General features: G+C 51.9%; 1 protein-coding gene across 5 annotated transcripts; it reads right to left on the bottom strand.

Annotated features, from left to right (window-relative positions):
* Positions 1-7,499: 7,499 nt before the first annotated feature.
* SPINDOC (spindlin interactor and repressor of chromatin binding) lies at positions 7,500-23,458 on the bottom strand. 5 transcript variants are annotated; one of them, XM_017882653.1, is made up of 7 exons: positions 23,220-23,458; positions 18,918-19,247; positions 18,687-18,836; positions 18,407-18,532; positions 18,057-18,257; positions 14,587-14,644; positions 7,500-8,289 (listed from the first exon to the last, which is right to left on the bottom strand). In XM_017882653.1, the coding sequence occupies exons 1-7, from the start codon at positions 23,344-23,346 to the stop codon at positions 8,157-8,159; spliced, it is 1,125 nt and encodes a 374-aa protein (XP_017738142.1). In that variant the 5' UTR covers positions 23,347-23,458; the 3' UTR covers positions 7,500-8,156. The 5 variants fall into 5 exon arrangements, 3 of the variants coding, with proteins under 3 accessions (XP_017738142.1, XP_017738141.1, XP_017738143.1); XR_001887426.1 differs by having other exon boundaries at positions 8,244-8,289; positions 14,587-14,850; XR_001887427.1 differs by having other exon boundaries at positions 8,244-8,289; positions 14,587-14,804.
* Positions 23,459-23,464: the final 6 nt, after the last annotated feature.

Raw genomic sequence — 23,464 nt, 5'->3', positions numbered from 1 at the left:
TAGCTCTAACCCCTGCCTCACCCTTGCCCTTTAATCTTCAGCCCCGACCCCTACCCTAACTATCCTTTTCTCTTCCTCGCTAGCTTTGCACAAGGCTGCTGAGCTTGTCTCCCTGCCTAGACTCCCTCCAACCTACTGCACCAGACATGTCAGAATAATCTTCCCAAAGTCCAGTTCCAATAACATCTCTGCTCTGCTAGAAAGCTATCACCAGCTCCCTCACAGGTTATAGGCAGGGCTGGCTTCATGGACCCATGACCCGTGCAGTCACACAGAGCCCTGTGCTTAGGAGGGCCCTGAGCTTGGATTAATGCTCTGCTGTCACCATCTTGAATTTTTTTTTTTTTTTTTTTAGACTGGATCTCGCTCTATAGCCCAGGCTGGAGTGCGATCTCAGCTCACTGCAACCTCCACCTCCCAGGTTCAAGTGATTCTCATGCCTCAGCCTCCCGAATAGCTGGGATTATAGGTGCCCACCACCCCGCCTGGCTAATTTTTTATGTTTTTAGTAAAAACAGGGTTTTACTATGTTGGCCAGGCTGGTCTCGAACTCCCAACCTCAAGTGATCCACCTGCCTCGGCCTCCCAAACCGCTGGGATTACAGGCATGAGCCACCACGCCCGGCCCACCATCTTGAAATTTTTGACCAAAGGGGCCATGCATTTCCATTTTGCACTGTGCCCCGCCAATTATGTAGCTGGTCCTGGCTGTAGGAAAAGCCTTTAACCTGCTTTCAAACCTTTGCTCAATCTGGCCTCACATTACCTTGCAATAACCTCTCTAACTATCACTGATCACACTTCTCCCTAACTCCCACCCTGCTGCCAATCTCTCTTCCTTCCATGCCTTTGTTCAAGCTGATAAATGATTGCCCGTCACCCACCTCAGCTTCCAGAACCGCTTCAAGATCCAGTTCAAATTTCACCTACTCAAATCCATGAGCCCTCCCAGTTCTCCTCAAAGATGAATTATTGCCACACATTTACCCCCTCTCTAAATCTGTAAATTCATTCATTCATTCAGCAAATCCCTGTTGACCACCTACTATGTGCAAGGCATTGTTTTAGGCTTTTAGGTAGATCAGTGAACAAAATAAAGATCTCTGCCTGCCAGGTGCGGTGGCTCACGCCTGTAATCCCAGCACTTTGTAGGAGGCCGAGATGGGTGGATCATGTGAGGTCAGGAGTTCGAGACCAGCCTGGCCAACATGGTGAAACCCCATCTCTACTAAAAAAAAAAAAAAATACAAAAAATTAGCCAGGCATGGTGGCGGGCACCTGTAATCCCAGCTACTTGGGAGGCTGAGGCAGGAGAATCGCTTGAAACCGGGAGGCAGCAGTTGCAGTGAGCAGAGATCACAACAAAAAAACTCTGCCCTTCGGGAGCTTACTTTTCATTTTGAGGGAGACACACAACAAACAAAAGAGTCATAATTAAGTGACATCAGAAAAAAACAGAGCCAGCTAACGGGGGTCAGGAGTACAGGGGTGAGAGGGTGGAAGACAAACTGCAGTACTGAGGGGGTTCATGAAGCCCTCACTGAGAAGGTGACACTTGAGTAAAAACTTGAAGGAGACCGGGTGTGGTGACTCACACCTGTAATCGCAGCACTTTGGGAGGCTAAGAAAAAAAAAAAAAAGATGTGAAGGAGGTGAAGGCATGAGCTCTGCAGACATCTAGGGGAAGAGCAACCCAGGCAGAGGAGCGTACCTGGCCTGTTTGAAGAGCAAGGGGCCAATGAGCCTGGAGCAGAGTGAGTGAGGAGGTGTGTGGCGATGGGAACCGGGCCTGCTGGGCTACCGTTGTGGTTTTCCCTGGGAGTGGGATGAGTTGCCGCCAGAGTGACACGATCTCACTGGCTGCTGGGTTGAGAACTGAGTGAAAGGGCATGACGGAAGCAGACCTGGGGGACTAGCAAGGAGGCTTTTACGACAATTCAAGGGAGAGATGCCAGTGGCTTGGGGCCAGGCAGCAGTGGAAGTAGTGAGAAGTGATCAGATTTGGGACATATTTGAAAGGTGCAGCCAACAGGCTTTCGGATGGGTTGGGGTTATGAGAGAGAGGGGTTAAAGATGATTGTAGGCTTTCCCACCTGAACAGCTGAAAACACACACACAGAGTGAAACTGCCGGGAGGTGCTGGCATTCAGCGGGCCCTTCGGGGTGACAGACTTTCCATCCTAGAACTATGTTTGTCCTGAGAATGAGGGTGTTCTCTCTAGCGGAGAAAAGGACTGAGCAGATTTGGTGGCATGATGGCTCTGGGCTGAGGCACCTGGCTTCAGGGAGGTAGGAAGGCAGACACCCCAGGAAGTGTTGCAGCCCCTTCCCTGTCCCTGCACCTGCAAGCAGCCTCAGTAGGGTGCCCCCCTCCCAAGAGACTCCGGTGGCAGAGAGGGTCTGCAAGCCCATTAGAGACCCTCTCCCATCCCAGCCCCCATCTTCTACCACACCTTAGGGGTGTGCAGGATTTTACAGTTTACAAAGGGCCCCAAATGCAGAGTCTCATTTGAGCCACACAGCAGCTCAGCTGTGTGTAGGGTGGAGGTGGGGGTGACTACCACATTTTCTGCAGAGAAACAGGAAGCTCAGATTGCAGGAGCATCTGTTGGAAAGCCTCAGGGCCTGGACCAGACCAGTTCCACCACTGGGGTGTGGCAGGGGCCCAGCCAGTGTCCCCCGTTCCCATTCACACTCCCACATGCTCCAGTTTCTCTTCAAGGAGGGCAGGGGCGACTGTTCCCTTGTCTCAGACTAGCTTTGTCCACAAGAAAGAGAGGATTACCAGCATTGTGATATAAAAAGACAGATATCAGCCAGGTGCGGTGGCTCACGCTTGTAATCCCAGCACTTTGGGAGGCCAAGGCAAGTGGATCACCTGAGGTCAGGATTTCAAGACCAGCCTGGCCAACATGGTGAAACCCCATCTCTACTAAAAACACAAAAAATTAACTGGGCATGGTGGTGGCAAGCACCTGTAATCCCAGCTACTCAGGAGGCTGAGGCCGGAGAATTGCTTGAACCCTGGAGGCAGAGGTTGCAGTGTGCCGAGATCATGCTGTTGCACTCCAGCCTAGGCCTCAAGAGCGAGACCTTGTCTCAAAAACAAAACAAACAAACAAAAACAAAAAAACAGCCGGGTGTGGGTGGCTCACACCTGTAATCCCAGAACTATGGGAGGCCGAGGCAGGAGTTATCACGAGGTCAGGAGTTCAAGACCAGTCTGGCCAAGAGAACAGCCTGGCCAATATGATGAAACCTCGTCTCTACTAAAAATACAAAAATTAGCCGGGCATGGTTGTGGGCGCCTGTAATCCCAGCTACTCAGGAGGTTGAAACAGGAGAATCACTGGAACCTGGGAGGTGGAGGTTGCAGTGAGCCAAAGATCATGCCGTTGCACTCCAGCGTGGGTGACACAGCAAGATTCCGACTCAAAAAAAAAAAAAAAAAGAAAGAAAGAAAGGCATATATATCTGGTCTTCATCCGGGGTTTCTGGCCCAGAACTAAAACTCCTGGAATTTCCTGAGTGATGGGGAGAGAGGAGCATCTTTTGTTATTCATAATGAGTCTCTTTTCACCACACCTGAGTTCACACTAATGAGATGACTCTTGGAGGATGGGGCTGGTGGCCAGAGGAACCAACCACGTGATTAGGGGATTGCAACTTTCATCCCTACGCCAGGGATGAAAAAATCAGGGAATGTAAGTAAACGTAAGTAAATGTTTCCCTAATTTTTTTTTTTTTTTTTTGAGACAGGGTCTCATTCTGTCCCCCAGGCTGGAGGGCAGTGGCGTGATCTCTGCTCACTGCAACTTCCACCTCCTGAGTTCAAGTGATTCTTGTGCCTCAGCTTCCCGAGTAGCTGGGATTACAGGCACCCGCAACCACGCCCAGCTAATTGTATTTTCAGTAGAGATGGGGTTTTGCCATGTTGGCCAGGCTGGTCTCCAACTCCTGATCTCAAGTGATCCACCCGCCTCGGCCTCCCACCGTGCTGGGATTACAAGCCTGAGTCACCGCGCCCGGCCTGTTTCCCTGATTTTTGTGAGCCATTACAGCAAATTATCAAACCTAAGGAGGGGGTTGTGGGAACTTCCAAATTTGGGCTGGTCAGAAGTGCAGGTGACAAGCTGGGACCTAGAACTGGTATCTAAAGCAGGGGCAGTCTGCTGGGACTGAGCCCTTCGAAGACCTGTGGGGTCCGGGCTAACTGTGGGTAGTGAGCGTCAGAACTGAATTTTAGGACAGCCGGCTGGTGTCTGGAGAGGTGGAGAATTGGTGTGGGCGCCCCCCTCCCCACTAACATTGGTGTCAAAAGTACTGGGAATGTAGAAAGTTTTTCCTTGTTAGGTATCCCAAAAGATCTTCCACACCTGGATCCCAAGGAAGGCAGCTGGGAGGGCAGGAGGTGGCTGGCTTCAGAGAGCCAAGGAGGACTGGGAAGTCAGGGAATGGGTGTGTGGCTCAGCAGTCGGGGGCAATGGTACCCTTTTCCCCAACCTCTTCAACTAAACGCATGGTTGGGCTTCAGCACCACATGGATGAAGGTGCCACCACCAGCCCTGAGAGTCACCGACATTTATGCAGAGCTTCCCCAGTGTTGCACCAGGATGCAGGACCGGGGTCAGGGACTCCAAGCCAGTGTGGAGTAGGAAAGCACTGGGCAATCCGTCAGTAAGGTCCTTCCAGCCTGGGCTGGAGTCACATCCTCAGCCCCACTTTCTCCAACTTTTTCTTGGAAGCCCAGAGGTGCCACACGCAGTTGCTGGCCACACACACTCACATAGTCCCCAGAGTCCTGGCTGAGGCTGGGGAGACCCCTATTGGCCACAATGTGGGGATGAAGTTCCCACCCACGCTCACCGTAGCAACTACCCTGTGCTGAGAACCACACTCCAGGGACCAGCACGCACTAGAAAAATGTCACACACCCAGAGGGCACTTGAGAAACATTTATTGAGCACCTACTATGTGCCAGGCCCCAGGCAGGACACTTGGAAAACAAAGTCAATACAACCTGGTCCCTGCCGAGGAGCTCACAGTCTAGAGGGCTAAGCCATTAATCATAGAACAGCAAAGGTGCATTTAGCTTCACAATTTTACAACAAACGTTTACATACGTTTTCTCAAGTGTAAACACCCAGCAACACAGTCATGTTGTTTTAAAAGCACATTGGCATAAATGTAAACACAAGTCACAGGATTGAAAGGATGGGAGAAAACCATTTGCAGTATTTGAGATTGCAGAACCAGATTTTTAGCATTATTTATTCTTTCCTATCAGGTAGGATCCAAGTTTTGCCAATCTGTGGATAATGATGTTTGAGACATGGGAGTTCCGTGGCCTGCCTGCCGTCATGCAGTGGGGGAGCCACCCTAGATACAAGGCATCCTGAAGCCTTGGCCACTGCCTTCTGTCCACCACACCTCACTGATTTTTAATGTCCCCTTGACGAAGACCCTGTACATTTTTAGGCTCCTCCTGAGCTTGTCAGATGGGGAGAAGGGACCATGTCCCAGGAGCCCACCAAGCCGTGAGATCCCTCATACCTGGCTTGGGACATGGTGACACCCCATCAGGGGAGCATGCAGCACACGCTACCCAGGCCCAGACCCTGCCTGCCTGAGGTGAACTTCCTGGTGAGTCTCAAAATCTGGCAGCGTTGGCCGGGCACGGTGGGTGGCTCACGCCTGTAATCCCAGCACTTTGGGAGGCCGAGGTGGGTGGATCACTTGAGGTCAGGAGTTCGAGACCAGCCTGGCCAACATGGCGAAACCCCGTCTCTACCAAAAAATACAAAAATTAGCCGGGCATGGTGGCGCACGCCTGTAATCCCAGCTACTCGGGAGGCTGAGGCAGGAGAATTGCTTGAACCTGAGAGGCGGAGGTTGCAGTGAGCTGAGATCGCGCCACTGCACTCCAGCCTGACAACAGAGCAAGACTCCATCACATACACACACACACAAAAGTGGTGATGTCAGTGTCCTACAGGAATAGCTACCCTCCAAGTCCCACCTGTGCCCCCACTTCTCCTATGTGCACATTTGTCAGCAGGTGCAGAGGTGTACAGTCCCGCTTATCACACCTGCTCTAAACAGGACAGTGCAGCTGGGGTTTGAGAAGGGGCTGCCTGTGTGCTCCATCCCACCAAAGGGAAAACCGCACACAGATCTGGCACCTGTTGGTTTAGTTTATGAAGGTAAGGAATCCGGTGAAGAGACCCAAAGTGGCCTCCCCGTGGTCCAGGGAATAGGGGAAAACAGCAAACGTTTGGGTTTAATTAGGCCAAGGGTTGGGTGGCATGAAGGTGGAAGCTGAGGGTGCAGGCCTGCAGGGCTGGAGAAGGCGGGGCTGAGTTTAGGACCCCTGTGCCCACCTCACCATCATACGGAAAGGGAGGAGAGGAATCTTTCCACCTGTAAGCTGGCTCTACTGCCATTTCACTTCAGAAAGCTCAGGATAAGCTGGGCGTGGTGGCTCACGCCTGTAATCCCAGCACTTTGGGAGGCTGAGGCGGGTGGCTCGCCTGAGGTCAGGAGTTTGAGGCCAGCCTGGCCAACATAGTGAAACCCTATCTCTACTAAAAACATAAAAAATTAGCTGGGCGTGGTGGTGGGTGCCTGTAATCCCAGCTACTAAGGAGTAGGGAGGCTGAGGCAGGAGAATCACTTGAACCCAGGAGGCAGAGGTTGCAGTGAGCTGAGATCACGCCATTGTATTCCAGCCTGGGCAACAAGAATGGAACTGTCTCAAAAAAAAAAAAAAAAAAAAAAAAAAAAAAAAGCCAAGCGGGCGGGGTGCTTCAAGCCTGTATCCCAGCACTTTGGTGGAGGCCGAGACAGGCGGATCACGAGGTCTAGGAATCGAGGACCATTCCTGGCTAACACGGTGAACCCCGTCTCTACTTAAAAAATACAGAAAACTAGGGGCCAGGGCGGATGGGTTGCGGTGCCTGTATTCCCAGCTACTCGGGAGGCTGAGGCAGGGAGAATGGGGCGTAAAACCCGGGAGGCGGAAGCTTGCAGTGACTGGAGATTCTGGCACTGCACTCCCAGTTTTCCGGGTACAGAGCAGGACTCCGCCTCAAAAAAAAAAAAAAAAAAAAAAAAAAAAGGAAGACAAGAACAAGCAAGCAAGCTCAGGCTAATTCCCATCTTCCCATCTCCCTGGTTGTGAGCAACCCTGGGCTTCTACAGTGACCTCTTTTGGGCAGAGGCCTACCAGATGAGCCAGAAGGTACAATGTTAAAGAAAATTGTTTCTGACCCCATTTCCAGAGCACAGAGGAGGGGAGGGGGTAAGATGCCCACAGGTGACTGATAGTACAAGTCAGCCCTCGTCCCTGGGCTCCTCAGAGGCCTGCCCTGGTGCTGTCCCACCTTCGGGAGAGGTGGCTCCCTGGCTCCCCCTAAGACCCTCCTGCCCCTCAAGGTTGCTCTAGGCGGCCAGGTATCCTGCTAGCAAACCCATTTCCCCAATGATGGCCCAGACGGAACTCTTAATAAAAAAAAATAATTTATTGTCAACAAAGGTGATATATACAACAGGAAAACAGATGTAAATGAGAACAGGAGTGAATGGGGTGCCCAGGCCCAGCTTCAGGCCTCTGCAGGGTGGGACAGGAAGAGGTAATGGAGGCGTCCTGGTTTAGGAGCCTGAACAAGTGGGGAGGGGAGGTGTCCCCCGAGGTAGTGGGACTCAGTTCAAACCCCCTTATGACCACTCTTGTGTAAGGCACTGTGCCAAGGGAGAATGGTGGGGAGCGGGGGGAGGGTGGGAGGAGGTCACGGGGGACAAAGAGAGGTGGGGGTCAGCAAAGGACTGGGGTAGGTGTTCTCCACAGGCCCAGTGCCCTACTGCACAACAGCCTCAACCACCCTTGCCGACCTCAGGCCTGGCCAGGAACAGACACTTTCCAGTGCCCCGAAATAACAGTGGATGTTGCCCCAGCCCCCTCCTGCCCTGGCACTTGTTTCTACTCTCTCCACCAGATGGGTGAGCCAGGCAGCTCTGAGTTATAAGCCACAGGGGGATGCTGCCTCCTCCCTCCCTCCCTCCCCAGGAAAGCAAGAATTTACACCCCATTCCCTTTCTCTGGCTTCCCCGCCACAGTGGTGCTGGATTCTGACAGAACCGTGGGCCAGTCTGAGGTGTCACCTGCTCCCACACGCTTGGTGCCCTGGGGGTGCCTGGACCAGTCTTGCAGGAGGCTGACCACTGGGGGCTCCTCCATCCGCACGCGGATAACCTGGAGATCCAGTGTCCCGCGGAGCCCCGGAGGGGGAGCTGGGCAGGGATGAGAGCAGAGAGCAGTCAGAGCCTCCCAGACACCCCACCAAGAGGATGCTCCCTGGAAGCTCTGCAAACTGTACCCCCATTTCCAGGGCTTTCATGATGTCCACAGCCCAGTGCCTGGCATGAGGGAAAGTCCAAGGATGGCAGGAAGCTCCATTCCTGGGTGATCAAGGAGCACTGCTGCCGGCTAGAGAATGAGGCCACAGCCTCCCGAGGGTAAGCACATGAAGCCAGGCAGCCTTCCTCCTGCGTGTATTTTGGCACAGGGTGCCCGGTGCTGCGTGCCTCTCTCCAGAACTCCTACCTGCAGCCAACTCCATTTTCTCTCAAACTTACTGGGCATCCTAGCCTAACGCGTTCTGCCTGAGTGGGGCAGAGGTGATGCGGTGGGAACACCCAGAAAAAATCTGAGGCATAGCTGTGCCCACCAAGGAGTTCATGAGGGACTACACAGGGTGGAGAAGACCCCTGGTGAACTTCCACCAGGCTCTTCATCTCCTGAGTGTCAACACCTACATCACCAAGATCAGGTGTCCACCTTAGCAGTATGGAGAAGGTACTCACAACGGGCAAAGCTGGGCCTCGAGGCAGACGAAAGAGGACTGAGGACTGCTGTGGCTGCACGCAGCCATAAAAAACAAGCATGCAATAGGGATGTGTGCAAAAGTTATGTTACAATAGGGCTGGGTGTGGTGGCTCCTGCTTGTAATTCCAGCACTTTGGGAGGCCAAGGTGAGCAGATCACTTGAGGTCAGGAGTTCGAGACCAGTCTGGCTAACACAGAGAAACCCTTTATCTACTAAAATACAAAGAAATCAGGCAGGCATAGTGGTGCACCCCTCTAATCCTAGCTACTCAGGAGGCTGAGACGGGAGAATCGTGTGAACCTGGGAGGCAGAGGTTGCAGTGAGCCAAGATCACGCCACTGCACTCCAGCCTGGAAGACAGAGCAAGACTGTCTCAAAAAAAAAAAAAAATAAGTTACATTACATTGAAAGGCAAAAACAGAAAATGGTGATTTCAACTACTGCACTGTCTATATTGGGAAGGATTCATTTGTGTGTGTTCCTTTTCTACCCTGTTTTTAGAGACACGATTATTTACAATGTGGCAGAGAAAACAGGTACAATTTTGCTGTGCAATGTGCTGGAATTTAAAATGACTTAGTGGCCGCCACCGAAATTTTGTCACCTACCAAATGCTATTCTGTGTTCCCAGAAGCTGGTTTGTCTCCCCGATAAACTATATGCTCCCTGAAGGAACACTGAATCCCATTTGTTCATTAATTTGACAATAATTTATTGAGTACTATCTGCCCAAGGCTGTTTGGATTGCCACGGGTACAGCGGTGAATGGAGCTGCCTAAGTGGCCTTCTGGGACTTCACATTCTAGTTATCAGAGCCAATAAATAGGATAAACAAATAAAAAATGCAGTATGTTATATATGGACAGATGCAAAGTAGCAAAGTACACCAGGGAAAGGAGATAGGATAGCAGAGAGCTGACAGGGGACTGGAGACACAGAGGGAGTGAGGAGCCAGCCGGGCAGACGGGTGAAGAAACAGTATTTTGAGCACAAGGAAGAGCAAATGTGGACCCCCTGGTGGAGCACGCTGGCTTCCCCAGGAACAGCAAGGCCAGTGCCTGTGCAGGGAGCAGGGTGTTGGGGGAGAGGTCAGGAGCCTGAGGGGAGCTCACTGGTCACCATGAAGGCTCTGGCTTTTATCTGGAGTGCAACAGGAGCAGCACAGGAAGGCCGTGAGTAGAGGAGTGACTGGATCTGACTTGTGTTCTCAGCAGGGACACTCTGGCTGCTACAGGAGAGCACAGGATAGTGGGCAGAGCTCAGCAGCCAGGAGACCTGGCTTAGGTTTGTTACAGGAATCAGGTGAGAGCCGGCCACGACTAGGGTAGTGGCAATGGATGTGGTAACAGCAGTGTGAGCTCTGAACTTGTTTTGGAGGATCGACTGATGGACAGATGCTGGGTTGGAGAAAGAGGATGACCGTGTGGGTGTGGCCACAGCAAACTGAAGCCTGGGGCTGCCTGTTCACTGGGAAAGGGAAGATTGTGGAGTCTGTGGGTGGGGTGCATTGGGGAGACTGAGGGTTCCATTTCAATGTGCCGAGATTTTTTTTTTTTTTGGGAGACAGAGTCTCACTCTGTCGCCAAGCGGGAGTGCAGTGGCACAATGTTTGAGATGTTTTAGACAACCATGTAGAGACGTCACCTGGGCAACTGGAAAAGAGGATGGAATCAGGAAGGAGCAGCCAAGGTGGGCATTATGAGCACATACATAGCATCGAAAGCTGTGAACCTGGATGAGATCTCCCAGGGAGCGAGTACGGACACTGACCTATGGCTGGGGATACTTAAGCACTTACTCATTCACCAAACACATAAGCCGGGCCTATCCTGTGCCAGGCACTGTTCTGGCTACTGTGGATACCACAGTGCAGGAAGCAAACACCCTAACCTGCAGGCCCTTACATTCTAGAAAGGAAAAGCTGACAACGATATGACATGTTCCAACTCTGGGAGCTGAGAATGAGCGGCAAGAGAAACTGAGAAGGAACAGCTAGTGAGGGAAGAGGAACACCAGGTGAGCAGCTGCCTGAAAAGCCAAGGGAAGAAAGTTGTCTCCAGGAAGGAGCGATCGGCCCACTGTAACCGCCAGATCAGAAAGAGAAGGACCGGCCAGGCGCACTGGCTCATGCCTGTAATCCCAGCACTTTGGGAGGCCGAGGCGGGCGGATCACCTGAATTCAGGAGTTTGAGACTAGCCTGACCAACATGATGAAACCCTGTCTCTACTAAAAATACAAAATTAGCTGGGTGTGGTGGCGCATGCCTGTAATCCCAGCTACTCAGGAGGCTGAGGCAGGAGAATCGCTTGAACCCAGGAAGTGGAGGTTGCAGTGAGCTGAGATCGCACCACTGCACTCCCAAACTTCATCTCAAAAAAAGAAAAAAAAAAAAAAAGGACTTCCAGGCACGGTGGCTCACGCCTGTAATCCCAGCACTTTGGGAGACTGAGGCAGGTGGATCACAAGGTCAGGAGTTTGAGACCAGCCTGGCCAACACAGTGAAACCCCGTCTCTACTAAAAATACAAAAATTAGCTGGGCGTGGTGGCAGGCGCCTGTAATCCCAACTACTTGGGAGGCTGAGGCAGGAGAATCATGTGAAACTAGGAGGCGGAAGTTGCAGTGAGCCAAGATCATGCCACTGCACTCCAGTCTGGGCAACAGAGCTAGACTCCTCCGTCTAGGGGGAAAAAAAAAAAGAAAAGAGAAGGACCAAGAACAGACTATTGAATTTTATGGAAGTCAACAGCGACCTTGCCAAAGGAGCAATTTTCGTGTGGAGTGCTGAGGATGAAAGTTTGAGGCAGATTCCAGAGAGATGGGAGGCAGCTGCTACAGAAAACACAGTCCGGCTTTACTGAAAAGGTACAGGGACAAATGAGACAGTGGCTAGAGGGACAAGGGGCTAAGAAGGAAGAAATAATAACTTTGTGTAGGCGGATAGGGAAGACCCAGGGGGCAGTATGACAAGGGGGAGGTAGGATGGGCTTTAGTGATGAGGATAAGGGCTAGCCTTTGCCAGGAGCAGTTCAGTTACATGAGCTAGAGAGAAGGCATGGAATTCAGCCTGGGTGCTGGAGGGAGGCAGGGGACACTGCTTGCAGGCAAGGTTCTGAGTGGGTAGAGTGGAAATACACCAGGCTGCCAGGTGTAATGGCTCATGCCTGTAATCCCAGCACTTTGGGAGGCTAAGGTGGGCAGATCATTTGAGGTCAGGAGTTCAAGACCAGCCTGGCCAACATGGTGAAACCCCGTCTCTACTAAAAATACAAAAATTAGCCAGGTGTGGTGACGCGGGCCTGTAGTCCCAGCTACTCGGGAGGCTGAGGCAGGAGAACTGCTTGAAAAAAACAAACAAACAAAAAACGAAATACAACAAGCTGCCACCTACTAGGTGAGTGGCCCTGAGGGAGGTACCTAACCTCCCCATGGCTCAGTTTTCTCTTCTGTAAAATGGAAACCATGATACTTCAGAGGATGTTTGTATGGATTTAATGAGGTAACATTAAAAGAGTTCGGGCCAGTTGCAGTGGCACATGCCTGTAATCCCAGCACTTTGGGAGGCCGAAGCAGGCAGATCCCCTGAGCTCAGGAGACCAGCCTGGGTAACATGGTGAAACCCTGGTCTCTACAAAAAAAATACAGAAATTATCCAGGTGTGGTGGTGCATGGCTGCAGTCCCAGCTACTCAGGAGGCTGAGGTGGGAGGATCACTTGAGTCTGGGAGGCGGAGTTTGCAGTGAGTGGAGGTTACACCACTGTACTCCAGCCTGGGCGACAGAGAGACCCCAGCTCAAAAAAAAAGAAATGAGTTCAGTACATACTAAGGTAGGGCACTTCCCATAGTAGGTAGGGACTTCCCTAGCCAAGAGAATTAAGTGCCAATTATTCTTAGTGGCAAGGAGAGCAGAGGTAAGGGTAGGTGAGGAGGCTGGGAGAGCGAGGCCTGAGATCTGGTAGAGATCAGAATCCCAGGGCCATAAAAAAAAAAAAAAAAGCGAGCTGGGAGGATTTAGCAGTCTCTGGGACAAACTAAGCCCCTCTGCACCCCTGCCCCAGAAATGCCCCTCCTTCCCAGAAATGTCACCACCAGAATGACAAGAAAAGGCAGCTATCAATCATCCACTCATCTTTTCTGTGAATTTTTTACCAGGGGCTCTCTTTGTGCCAGGCACTGTTCTAGATGGTAAAGATATAACAGTGAACAAAAATAAACACCCTTGCCAGGCACGGTGGCTCATGCCTGTAATCCCAGCACTTTGGGAGGCAGAGATGGGCGGATCATTTGAGGTCAGGAGTTCAAGACCAGCCTGGCCAACATAGTGAAACCCCTTTCTACTAAAATACAAAATTAGCCGGGTGTGGTGGCGGGCACCTATAAGGCAGGAGAATCACTTGAACCTGGGAGGCGGAGGTTGCAGTGAGGCTAGATTGTACCATTGCACTCCGGCCTGGGTGACAGAGTGAGACTTCATCTCAAAAAACAAACACACAAACAAACAACACCCCTGTGAAACTCACACTCACACTTATGTACACGCATGCTCGCTCTCTCACTTCGGATACCTCCCTGGTCCAGCCTGCAACACAGGATCTGGCCAAGGTATCACCTAAGCCAGATCCCTAGGTTCTACTCAAACTAACACCAGTGAGGGCCACGCACGGTGGCTCAAGCCTGTAATCCCAGCACTTTGGGAGGCCGAGGAGGGCGGATCATGAGGTCAGGAGATTGAGACCATCCTGGCTAACCCGGTGAAACCCCATCTCTACTAAAAATACAAAAAATTAGCCAGGCGTGGTGGCGGGCGCCTGTAGTCGCAGCTACTTGGGAGGCTGAGGCAGGAGAATGGCGTGAACCCGGGAGGCAGAGCTTGCAGTGAGCCGACATTGCACCACTGCACTCCAGCCTGGGTGACAGAGCAAGACTCCATCTCAAAAAAAAAAAAAAAGAAAAAAGAAAAACACCAGCGAGACAGAGAGGCTCCTCTTTCCATTACTTGTCAGTAGGTCATTGCCCACCTCCTCTCCTGGCCTGGACACTGTCCCCATCCTCCTCCAGCAAGGTCCTTAGAAGGTTCTAGAGTCTTCCCGGACCACCTCACATTCACATTCATCAGCTCAGCTAACCTGACCATAGGTGGCCTTTTCCAACTGTTAAATCCATGATTTTTACACCTCTAATTTTTTTTAAAGTGTCAGGATCTTTATTTAAATAAAGTCTTCAGAGAACTTCAATACGTACATAACAACACAGAAAGTAGAGACATTCTGGTCGAAGCCTCACAGGTTTCTGAGAAATCTGTCCAAGCTTTGGGTTCACAAGACCGTCTGAAACCACAGGTCCAGAGCCTCTGCTCTGCAAAGAACCGCCACGGGGCCCGTGGTTTTAAAGATTTACTGCCTCCAGCCTATACCCCTGGACAGAGTTTTGGAGGACAAAGGCTGTCTCACTCATGCCATCTCCCAGGGTGCTTCCCTTGGGCACAGCCTCCAGGAACACTTATGTATCACTTAGGTCTCTTCTGTGCTTTCCCAGGCATCTCCAGCCTCCACGAAGGCTGCCACTGCTGACAACACCCTACAATTGCCTCTGCCCCTCTCAGATCACTCAAGCAGCCTGCTGAAGCCCCTTCCTCTCAGACTTTGCCCACTCACCCCAAAGAAACCTAAAATCTCAGAGATTCTCTTCTCATCTACTCACCACTCCAGATAGGTGGAGTTTGCGCACAGGGTACCCCAGGACTCGAAATGAAGGCTCCCTTTCGAGAATGAAACCAGAAGACCCATTAGACAGTGGAAGAGGTCAGCCATTTAGAGCAGGGATCCACCGGAGAGAACCAGGAGACTCGGGACACGTTCAAGTCCAAGCAGCACACACGGTCTCAGGGAGCCAGGAATGGAATGTGACTCAAGCTGAAACTTGAGACAGTTAAAACTGTGATCTATGTGAAGGGGTGAGGCCTGCCTTGAGATCAGAAAAAGGGGGGCCCAAATTTAGGCAAATAAACAAAAGCAACCACGCACATACGCAAACACACAGAGAGCTCTCTCTGAAGGATACCAACCAAATTAAGAGTGTCATAGCAGTGAACACAAAGAAAAACCTTGTGAGGGGTGAGTGGAGTGTGACTAAAGGAGTATGTAATACGCTGGCTTTTTTGTTTTTTTTTTGTTTTTTGTTTTTTTTGAGACCGTCTAGCTCTGTTGCCCAGGCTGGAGTACAGTGGTACAATCTGACTGGAGTACAATCAGCAATTACTGCAGCCTCAAATTCCTGGGCTCAACTGATGCTCTTGCCTTAGGCTCTAGCCTTAGTAGGGACCAGAGGTGCACACCAAAAACATGTCCAGTTAATTTTAAAATTTTTCTATAGAGATGGAGTCTCCTTATGTTGCTCAGGTTGGTCTCGAATGCCTAGCCTCAGGCAATCTTCTCACTTTGGCATCCCAAAGTGCTGAGAATGACAGGTGTGAGCCACTGTGCCTAGCCAAGGCTTTTTTCTTTATGCAAAAAAGCACACCTGTCATCCCAGAACTTTGGGAGGCCCAGGTTGGAGGACTGCTTGCGCCTAGGAGTTGGAGACCAGCTTGGGCAACACAGGGAAAACCTGTCTCTACAAAAAATTTAAAAATTAGCCTGGTGTGGAGATGCAAGCCTGTGGACCCAGCTACTCAGGAGGCTCTGGCAAGAGGATGGTTTAAGCCTGGGAGTTTGAGGCTGCAGTGAGCTATGATGGCACCACTGTACTCCAGCCTGGGCAGGGTCTCTGTCTCAAAAAACAAAAACAAAAGCACACCTGCTTTTCGAGAGCCCTACTCTCAGGAGAGCCTCCAGCCACCTCGTTGGCCATCATCTATGGCTCTAGTTCCAAACACACATTTCAGACAAGTTGGTACAAGGAGACATGCACCCCTGACCCACTCACTTCTTCAAGAAGCATTTCCTGACCGCCTATAAACTATGCTTGGCATGGAGAGGTGAACAGACGACTATGCTCGGTCTCTGCCCTGCTGGACTACATTCCAGGCTCATCCTAATTCTGACTGCTGGGTCACGTGTGGTTGGCAGAATGATGCCCCTCACTCCCCACCAGATGTTCATGTTCTAATCCCTGAAACCTGTGAATGTTTTGTTACATGGCAAAGGGGAATGAAGGCTACAGATGAAATTAAGGTTGCTCATCAGCGGACTAAAAAAGAGATTATCCTGGACTATCTGAGTGAGCCCAATATAATCATGAGGGTCCTTGAATGGTGAAGGGGCAGATAAGCCGGAACCCAGGGCAGTATCTGAGAAAGACTCTACTAGCCTCTGCTGGCTTTGAAGATGGAAGGAGGTCACAAGCCAAGAAATGCAGGCAGCCTCTAGGAGCTGGGCAAGGCAAGAAAATAGATTTTCCCCTAGAGCTTCCAGGAAAGAACACAGCCCTGCTAACACCTTGATTTTAGCTCAGTGAGATCCATTTTGGACCTCTGACCTCCAGAATTGTGAAATAAATTTGTGTTTTGTTTTGATTTTAGAGAGGGTCTCATTCTGTCGTCCAGGCTGGAGTGCAGTGGTGTGATTGTAGCTCATTGCAGCCTTGAACTCCTGGGCTGAAATAATCCTCCTGTCTCAGCCTCCCAAGTGGCTGGGACTACCAGCACAAGCCATGTGTGTTGTTTTAAGCCATTACATTTGTGTGATTTGTTACAGCAGCAAATAGGAAACTGACATAAGGACCATGGGGAAGAAGGAACCATTTCTTTGAGAAATAGTTTTCCCTTTTGGAAAAAGGAATGGACATCTGCCTTTCTATACAAGCTGTTTTTGTAAGGGCCAAATAAACTTCTTTTTTTTTGGAGACAGAGTTTCACTCTGTTGCCCAGGCTGAGTGCAGTGGCACCATCTCACTGCAACTTCTACCTCCCAGGTTCAAGTGATTCTCCTGCCTCAGCCTCCCAAGTAACTGGGATTAGAGGTGCCTGCCACCACGCCTGGTGATGTGCCCGCCTCTGCCTGCCTCAGCCTCCCAAAGTGCTGGGATTCCAGGCGTGAGCCACCGCGCCTGGACTTGTATGTAAACTTCTTGAACTCAGTAGGACACCAAACAACACAAGCACTTACTGCTATTATGAGGCAATTTACTGAGCTGGTGTCCCCTGGAGGTATCTGTCCACTGCTCATCTCGTCTATTCCCTGGACATCTAACTGAATTGCTGAGTGGCCCCATCTGGGCCTCAGCTCCACCAGGGTAAGGTGGGCACCCCTCAGGCTCTAGTTAGAACAAACTGCATGTATGGAAATCAGTATCAGTCCCCTGGGAAACACTGGCCTTGGTCATTGGAAACCCAATGACCAATTCCAGGAAACAAGGAAACACTAATAAAAGCCCACCTGGCCAGGCGCGGTGGTTCACACCTGTAATCCCAGCACTTTGGGAGGCTGAGGCAGGTGGATCACCTGAGGTCAGGAGTTCGAGACCAGCCTGGCCAACATGGCGAAACCCTGTCTCTACTAAAAATACAAAAATTAGCTGGGCATGGTGGCGTGTGCCTGCCATCCCAGCTACTCGGGAGGGTGAAGCGGAAGAATCGCTTGAACTTGGGAAGCAGAGGCTGCAGTGAGCCAAGACTGTACCACAGCACTTCAGCCTGGGCCACAGAACAAGACTCTTGTCTCAAAAAGAAAATATAGAAAATAGTCCAGGCGCGGTGGTTCACACCTGTAATCCCAGCACTTTGGGAGGCCAAGGCAGGTGGATCACCTGAGGTCAAGAGTTTGAGACCAGCCTGGCCAACATGGCGAAACCCTGTCTCTACTAAAAATACAAAATTTAGCCAGGCGTGGTGGCGGGCACCTGTAATCCCAGATACAAGGGAGGGTGAGGCAGGAGAATCGCTTGAACCTGGGAGGCAGAGATTGTAGTGAGCTGGGCTTGTGCCACGACACGCCAGCCTGGGCAACAGAGCAAGATTCCATCTCAAAAAACAAACAAACAAAAAAAGAAAAGCTCAGCTTTCAGGCCAGCCTCCCTCATCATTCAGATCCCCGTCCCGGCCCCGTGTCCCAGGAAACCTGAGCACCACCCACCCCTACCCTGGGCTCTGCCACAGAGCAGCCTCGTGGAGGCCCGGCCCAGGAGCGCTGCCTGAGAGGTCTCCACTGTGCTTCCCTCTCAGGAGGGCTCACCTGGAGAGGGGCTCTCCGCCCGGGGAAGGCCTCCTTCTGCCTCTTCCCTGTCTTTGGGTGAGTCCTTGCTATCTGGGCCCCTGAGCTGGGTGTGGGAGAAGAGCTGCAGGACGAAGCCGGCGGGGAAGCTGCCATCAGTGAAGTGTCGGACCTCGGCTGGTGCTGCGAAAGTCTCTGTGGGTGAGTCTGGCGATGGGGGCTCTGGAAGGGAGGACGGGATGGAACTGGGAGTGAAAAAGCCTCAGGAGCTGCAGGCGCCCTGCGCCCGGGCCCTGCTCCATCCTCACTGATGCGGATCTCCTCAGAGCACTGCGGCCAGAGCCCATGCCTCCCCCGGGCCTCCCCTTCACCTGGGTCAGGGTCCAGGTTTTTGGTCATAGGTCTGCCTCTTTTCTTTCTCACTGGCTCTTCCCCTGGGGGCTCCTTCCATCTCTGACCACGGGGCTTCTTATTTCCTGGCTCTGTGGCAGGGACAGCTGCAAAAAGAAAAGAACTCATACCCTTTTAAGAGGCCATCCTCGAACCCTGCCACCCCAGGGGAAGATACTTGCCCAGAACACAGGGCCTGTATTTCACCCTGTCCCCAAACCCCACCTCCACTGGGGCTCACTGGCTTTTCCGCTGACTAACCAGGAAGCTCGAGGGGACGGAGTCCCCTGGGCCGGCTCCTTTTAGGGAGGGATGGGTTATCCTCAGAGTCAAGGAGAACGACGATTTCGGCTGGCATTCTGGCAGGGTCTGGGTTGGAGTCTGGGTCTGGGTGGGCATCCTGGCCTGAGTCTGCAGGGAGCAAGAGCACAATAAGCTTCCAGTGCCCCAACAAATCTGACTTCTCCCTTGGCCCACCCCAGGCCCAACTACCTGAGTTGGGTGGGGACGGCTGCTCAGCTCTCACGTCTTGCAAGAGGGCTACCCCTTCACTCCAGGCCTCCAGGATGTTACTCTTCTCAGAAAGGCTCAGGTCCAAGGTGTGAGGGTGCTGCTCCAAGATGTGTGTGCGAGCCGTGTCGGCTGAGGGTGCCCGGATCTCAGCGCCACACACCATGCACAGCGCCCGCCCGCTGCCTCCTGGGCTACTGCCCACCAGGAACTCCTGCTCCCAAGACACTTGCTGCTTGGGCTCCTCACAGCCATCACTGCCTGCCTCTAGCGGGCTGGGTCTAGGTGGTGGGGTCTTCTCCTGTTGGGTCACTGCGAGGGGAGAGGGGAAGGGTGTAATCACGAAAGGTGCCCATAACCGACAACACTTAGCACGTCTCCAGACTCAGTGGTTTGAGTGGGATGGGGGAGGAGAGCATTTCTGTCCAAAGTGTTCTTCTTCCTTCCCCTGGAGCCCACGAGGCACACACCACACTCAACACAGCCAATGTGCCTGGGATCCCACGACCCTTGCGTCTATACTTCCTCTTGATCTAGTCTTGGACCTTAGGACTACACATACTTTCCCAACAGGCTGCGTTCTTGCAGGTCTCCAGCCTTTGCACATCTGTCCAGACCACCAATTGGGCTGGGCAACGTTGTCCCTGCGAAGCTTTCCGGAAACCCAATCCCTGACAATAGATTTCATCCACATCTGACTTCTACGCTTTCTTGAGAGTGAGGAAGGTAAATTCTTTTAATTTTTAAATGTTATTTATTTTGAGACAGAGTCTCACTTTGTCACCCAGGCTGGAGTGCAATGGTGCAATCTCAACTCATTGCAGCCTTGACCTCCTGGGTTCAAGTGATCGTCCTGCCTCAGTCCCCCAAGCACCTGGGACTACAGGTGAGTGCTGCCATGCCTGGCTAATAATTTTTTTTTTTTTTAAGAGATGGGGGACTCATTTTGTCACCCAGGCTGGAGTACAGTGGTGTTATCATAGCTTACTGCTGCCTTGAACTCCTGGACTCACGGACCCTCCAGCCTTAGGCACCTGACTGGCTAGGGCTACAGACAGATGCATGCTATCACACCCAGCTAATTCACAACAACAAAAATTTTGTTTAACAGATGGGATCTTGCTCTGTTGCCCAGGCTGGTCTTGAACTCCCGGGCTCAAGCAATCCTCCTGCTTCAACCTCCCAAAGTGCTGGGATTATAGGCATGAGCCACTGTGCCCGTTCTAAAGGCCACCCCGTCCCCTCAGAACTAGCCTCCCTTCTCAGTGCTCACAGAGCATTTACAGCCATGGTTCCACTCCAATTGCTGCCTGATACCTGCTCTTTGTGCACACAGACCATAAGCTCTCACAGGGCATCAGCCCTTTCCAGTTCAGCAAAGAAGGCAGCCTTAGACCTGCATCAGCCTGGAAGCTCAGTGCTTTTACGAAGTGCCCATGATCCTTCATGGCTGCATCTCTCTCCTACCCTCCAGAGAGGATGGGACAAAATTAAAACACAGGAGGCCCTAATAGCTGGGGGATGCATGGAAGAGGTGGTATTGGAAATAGGAGCCTCGGCTTGCATGGATACAAGAGGTGGTGTCTGAATGAGATATGAGATACGCCTTCTACCTATCTCTCATGCGACCATGGGCAGAAAACCTGACCTCTTAGGTGCAATCGGCTTTCTTCCCTACTAGTCCTCCAAAACAGCTCTCATCCAAGTCAGCAGCGCTAAACTCTGTGGTCAGTTTCTCAACTTCATCCTCTGCCGATCACTTCTTCCATCTTGATTTTCATCACTTGCGTCTAGGGCATGACCTTCTGTTGGTTCTTCTTTTGCTTCCCTGGCGCTCTTTCTCAGTTACGTGTGCTGGTTCTTCCTCATCTCTTCTCAATATTCCCTCCCTTCCTCTGGGTTGTTGCTGAAGAACCATCTCCCCTCACCAGAGCACCCCATTCCCCTTATGCACCATCCCCAACACAGCACACATCACCACCTGACACTTGTTTTTGGGATGTTCACTGCCTGTCTCCTCACCACACCATAGAATCCATGACCATGGCCAGGTGCAGTGGCTCACACCTGAATCCCAGCACTTTGGGAGGCCGAGGTGGGCGGATCACCTGAGGTTGCAAGTTCGAGACCAGCCCGAGCCACAGGGAGAAACCCCATCTCTACTAAAAATACAAAATTAGCTGGGTGTGGTGGCGCATGACTGTAATCCCAGTTACTCGGGAGGCTGACGCAGGAGAATCACTTGAACCCGGGAGGTGGAGGTTGCGGTGAGCCGAGATCGTGCCACTGCACTCCAGCTTGAGCAAAAAGAGAGAAATCCCATCTCAAAAAAAAAAAAAAAAAAAAAAAGAATCCATGACCACACAGATTTCTGATGTTTTGCATCCATATCTCTGGCATCTGTATCTGTATCTCCTGGCATGTAGTGGCATTTAGTAATGTGTGATGAGGGACTGACTCGGTCTCCAACCTGCCATCACCGGAGTTTCCCAGGACTCAGTTCTTAGACACTTCTCTACTTCTCTCTCATCCCACTGTCTGCCTGCTGGCAATTTCCATTTATGCCACTAGCCAGATACTCCCAGGAAATCTAGGCCCACATATCTGACTGCTTAGCTGACCTCTCCACTTGAATATGTCATAAATAGGCATCTCAAACTTAATTATATTCAAACTTTCACTCCCAGTTTCCCATGAGCACTGCAGCCTTCCCCATCTCAGAAAATGGGAAGGCTGTTCCTCCAGTTGCTCAGGCCAAAAACCTTGAATTCAATCTTTCTTCCACGCTCCACTGAAATCTTTCCAGAAGCTTGTGCTGCCGGACCTTTGCATTTGCTATTCGGCCTGAAATGCTCTTCCTGCAGATATCTGCAAGTTTGGCATCCTCACTTCCTTCAGATCTGTATTCACAATTCACCTTATTAGAGAACACTTTCTGAACCACTTGATATATCCAATTAAATACCCATTCCCCCTTTCTCCTTTTCCTGCTTCAGTGATCTCTGAACCATTTATTGCCACCCAACATACTATACGTGAACCTATTTCTCTGTCTTTAGCCATTGGTATATATATGTTCTTCAAGAGTAAGGTTTCAGCTGCTCTGTTTACCGCTACTACTTCCCAGCCTAAAAACACTAGCCTAAACAGCCTAAAGTAGACGTCCAGTGAATATTGGTTGAATGAATTCACCTGTCTATTCCCGCCCTAACAGTGGGGGTAAGGCCACCCTTGCAGGGTTGACAGGATTAACTGAGACAGCCTCTGACAATGCCCAGTGAACACTAAACAAATATTAGCAGAAGTAGGAAAACAACCTGTCTTTTGGACTACATGCTCCGATAAGGGAGGTGACCTTTATTTCCCTCATGAATTTTATAACCCTTCCAGTTCCAAAAAGGATGAGAGGCAGTGCAGACAGACATCATTCTGTTCGGCTGAGGTTCAATGAATGGCCTTGCTGCTCTCAACCTCTTCTGGGTACTGTCCCCGCTAAGAAAAGGGGGGTGGGAGAATGGAAAGATATTTGCATTTTCATGCATATTAAGTCTCCCACAAAGATGGCTCTTTGTTTTCTTATGGTTTGCAAGCTCCTGAGAACTAGAAATCGGTGAAGGGGGAGGGGAGAGCGAGTGTTCTCAGACTGTTCTTCCCATCCCCTCCCAAAGCTAATCGCATTCTAGCACTGCACTGCTTTTCCAAACTAGCTGTTGTATGCAGTCCCATTCATCCCTTCTCTCCAGAACCTGACACCTGTGGCTCCTGCAAGTGGAAGGCCCAGGAATGGGGATGAAGCGGGGTGGTGGGCAGGAAAGAGTCATGCTCGGGGAGTCCTTAAAATTCTCCTGGAAGTCGGCAGCGGCGCCCGCCTGTAGCCTCAGGCCTATAGGCTTCGCCGCCCCTCGGCCTAGAACACAGCCCGGCCGTTGTGCTTGCGTGAGACGGCGGCCTCAACCACCCAGCGCCTCTGGGGATCCGGCCTCCGGTGCTGGGCCCGGGAGAGGGGGCGCCTGGGCACCGGAAGATCCGGAGCGTGCGGGGCGTGGATCGAAGTCTCCAGACCCTGGGCGGGGGAAAGGGGGAGGGAGGGGAAAATCGAGGAGGCCTGAGCTTCCAAACCATGGTGGGGGAGGTGCAAGAGCGCGTCCTGAACCCAGATCGAAGACGGAAGCCTGGGCCCCAGGATGAAGGGGATGAGAAGGTGCCCGGGTCCCCGACCCGACTGAGGAGGGACGGCCCCGGCCCCGCACTGTGACGCGGAAGTGGGATCCCCTCCATCCTCACCTCTGAGCATCGGCTCGGGCCGCGGAATTACGGCCACCACCATGGCCTCCTCCTCGTCCTCCCCTTCCTCGCATTTGAGCGTCACCTCGAAGCAGTCGAGTGCGGCGCCCTCGGCCTTTAGGGCCATGGTGCGGCCGTGGGCGATAGCGGTGGCCGGAGAACTGGCGCGCAGGCTTCGCCGCGCAGCCGGCAACCGCCTCCCGCCTCCTGGCCGGAACAACGCCAGGCCCGCCGCCCGCCCCGCG

The sequence above is a fragment of the Rhinopithecus bieti genome, unplaced genomic scaffold (assembly GCF_001698545.2).
Source record: "Rhinopithecus bieti isolate Rb0 unplaced genomic scaffold, ASM169854v2 scaffold_13271, whole genome shotgun sequence".
NCBI classification, from domain to species: domain Eukaryota; kingdom Metazoa; phylum Chordata; class Mammalia; order Primates; family Cercopithecidae; genus Rhinopithecus; species Rhinopithecus bieti.
The sequence above is the reverse complement of the archived record's forward strand: the minus strand, read 5'-3'. Positions and strand labels throughout refer to the sequence as shown.

Coding starts and splice junctions, on each gene's coding strand:
- SPINDOC (XM_017882652.1), bottom strand. CDS start 23,346: ATGGCCCTAAAGGCCGAGGGCGCCGCACTCGACTGCTTCGAGGTGACG. Junction 18,258..18,406: donor AAACCTGGACCCTGACCCAG/GTGAAGGGGAGG, acceptor CCTCCCTTCCAG/AGCCCCCATCGCCAGACTCA. Junction 8,290..18,056: donor GGCGGAGAGCCCCTCTCCAG/GTGAGCCCTCCT, acceptor ATCCCTGCCCAG/CTCCCCCTCCGGGGCTCCGC.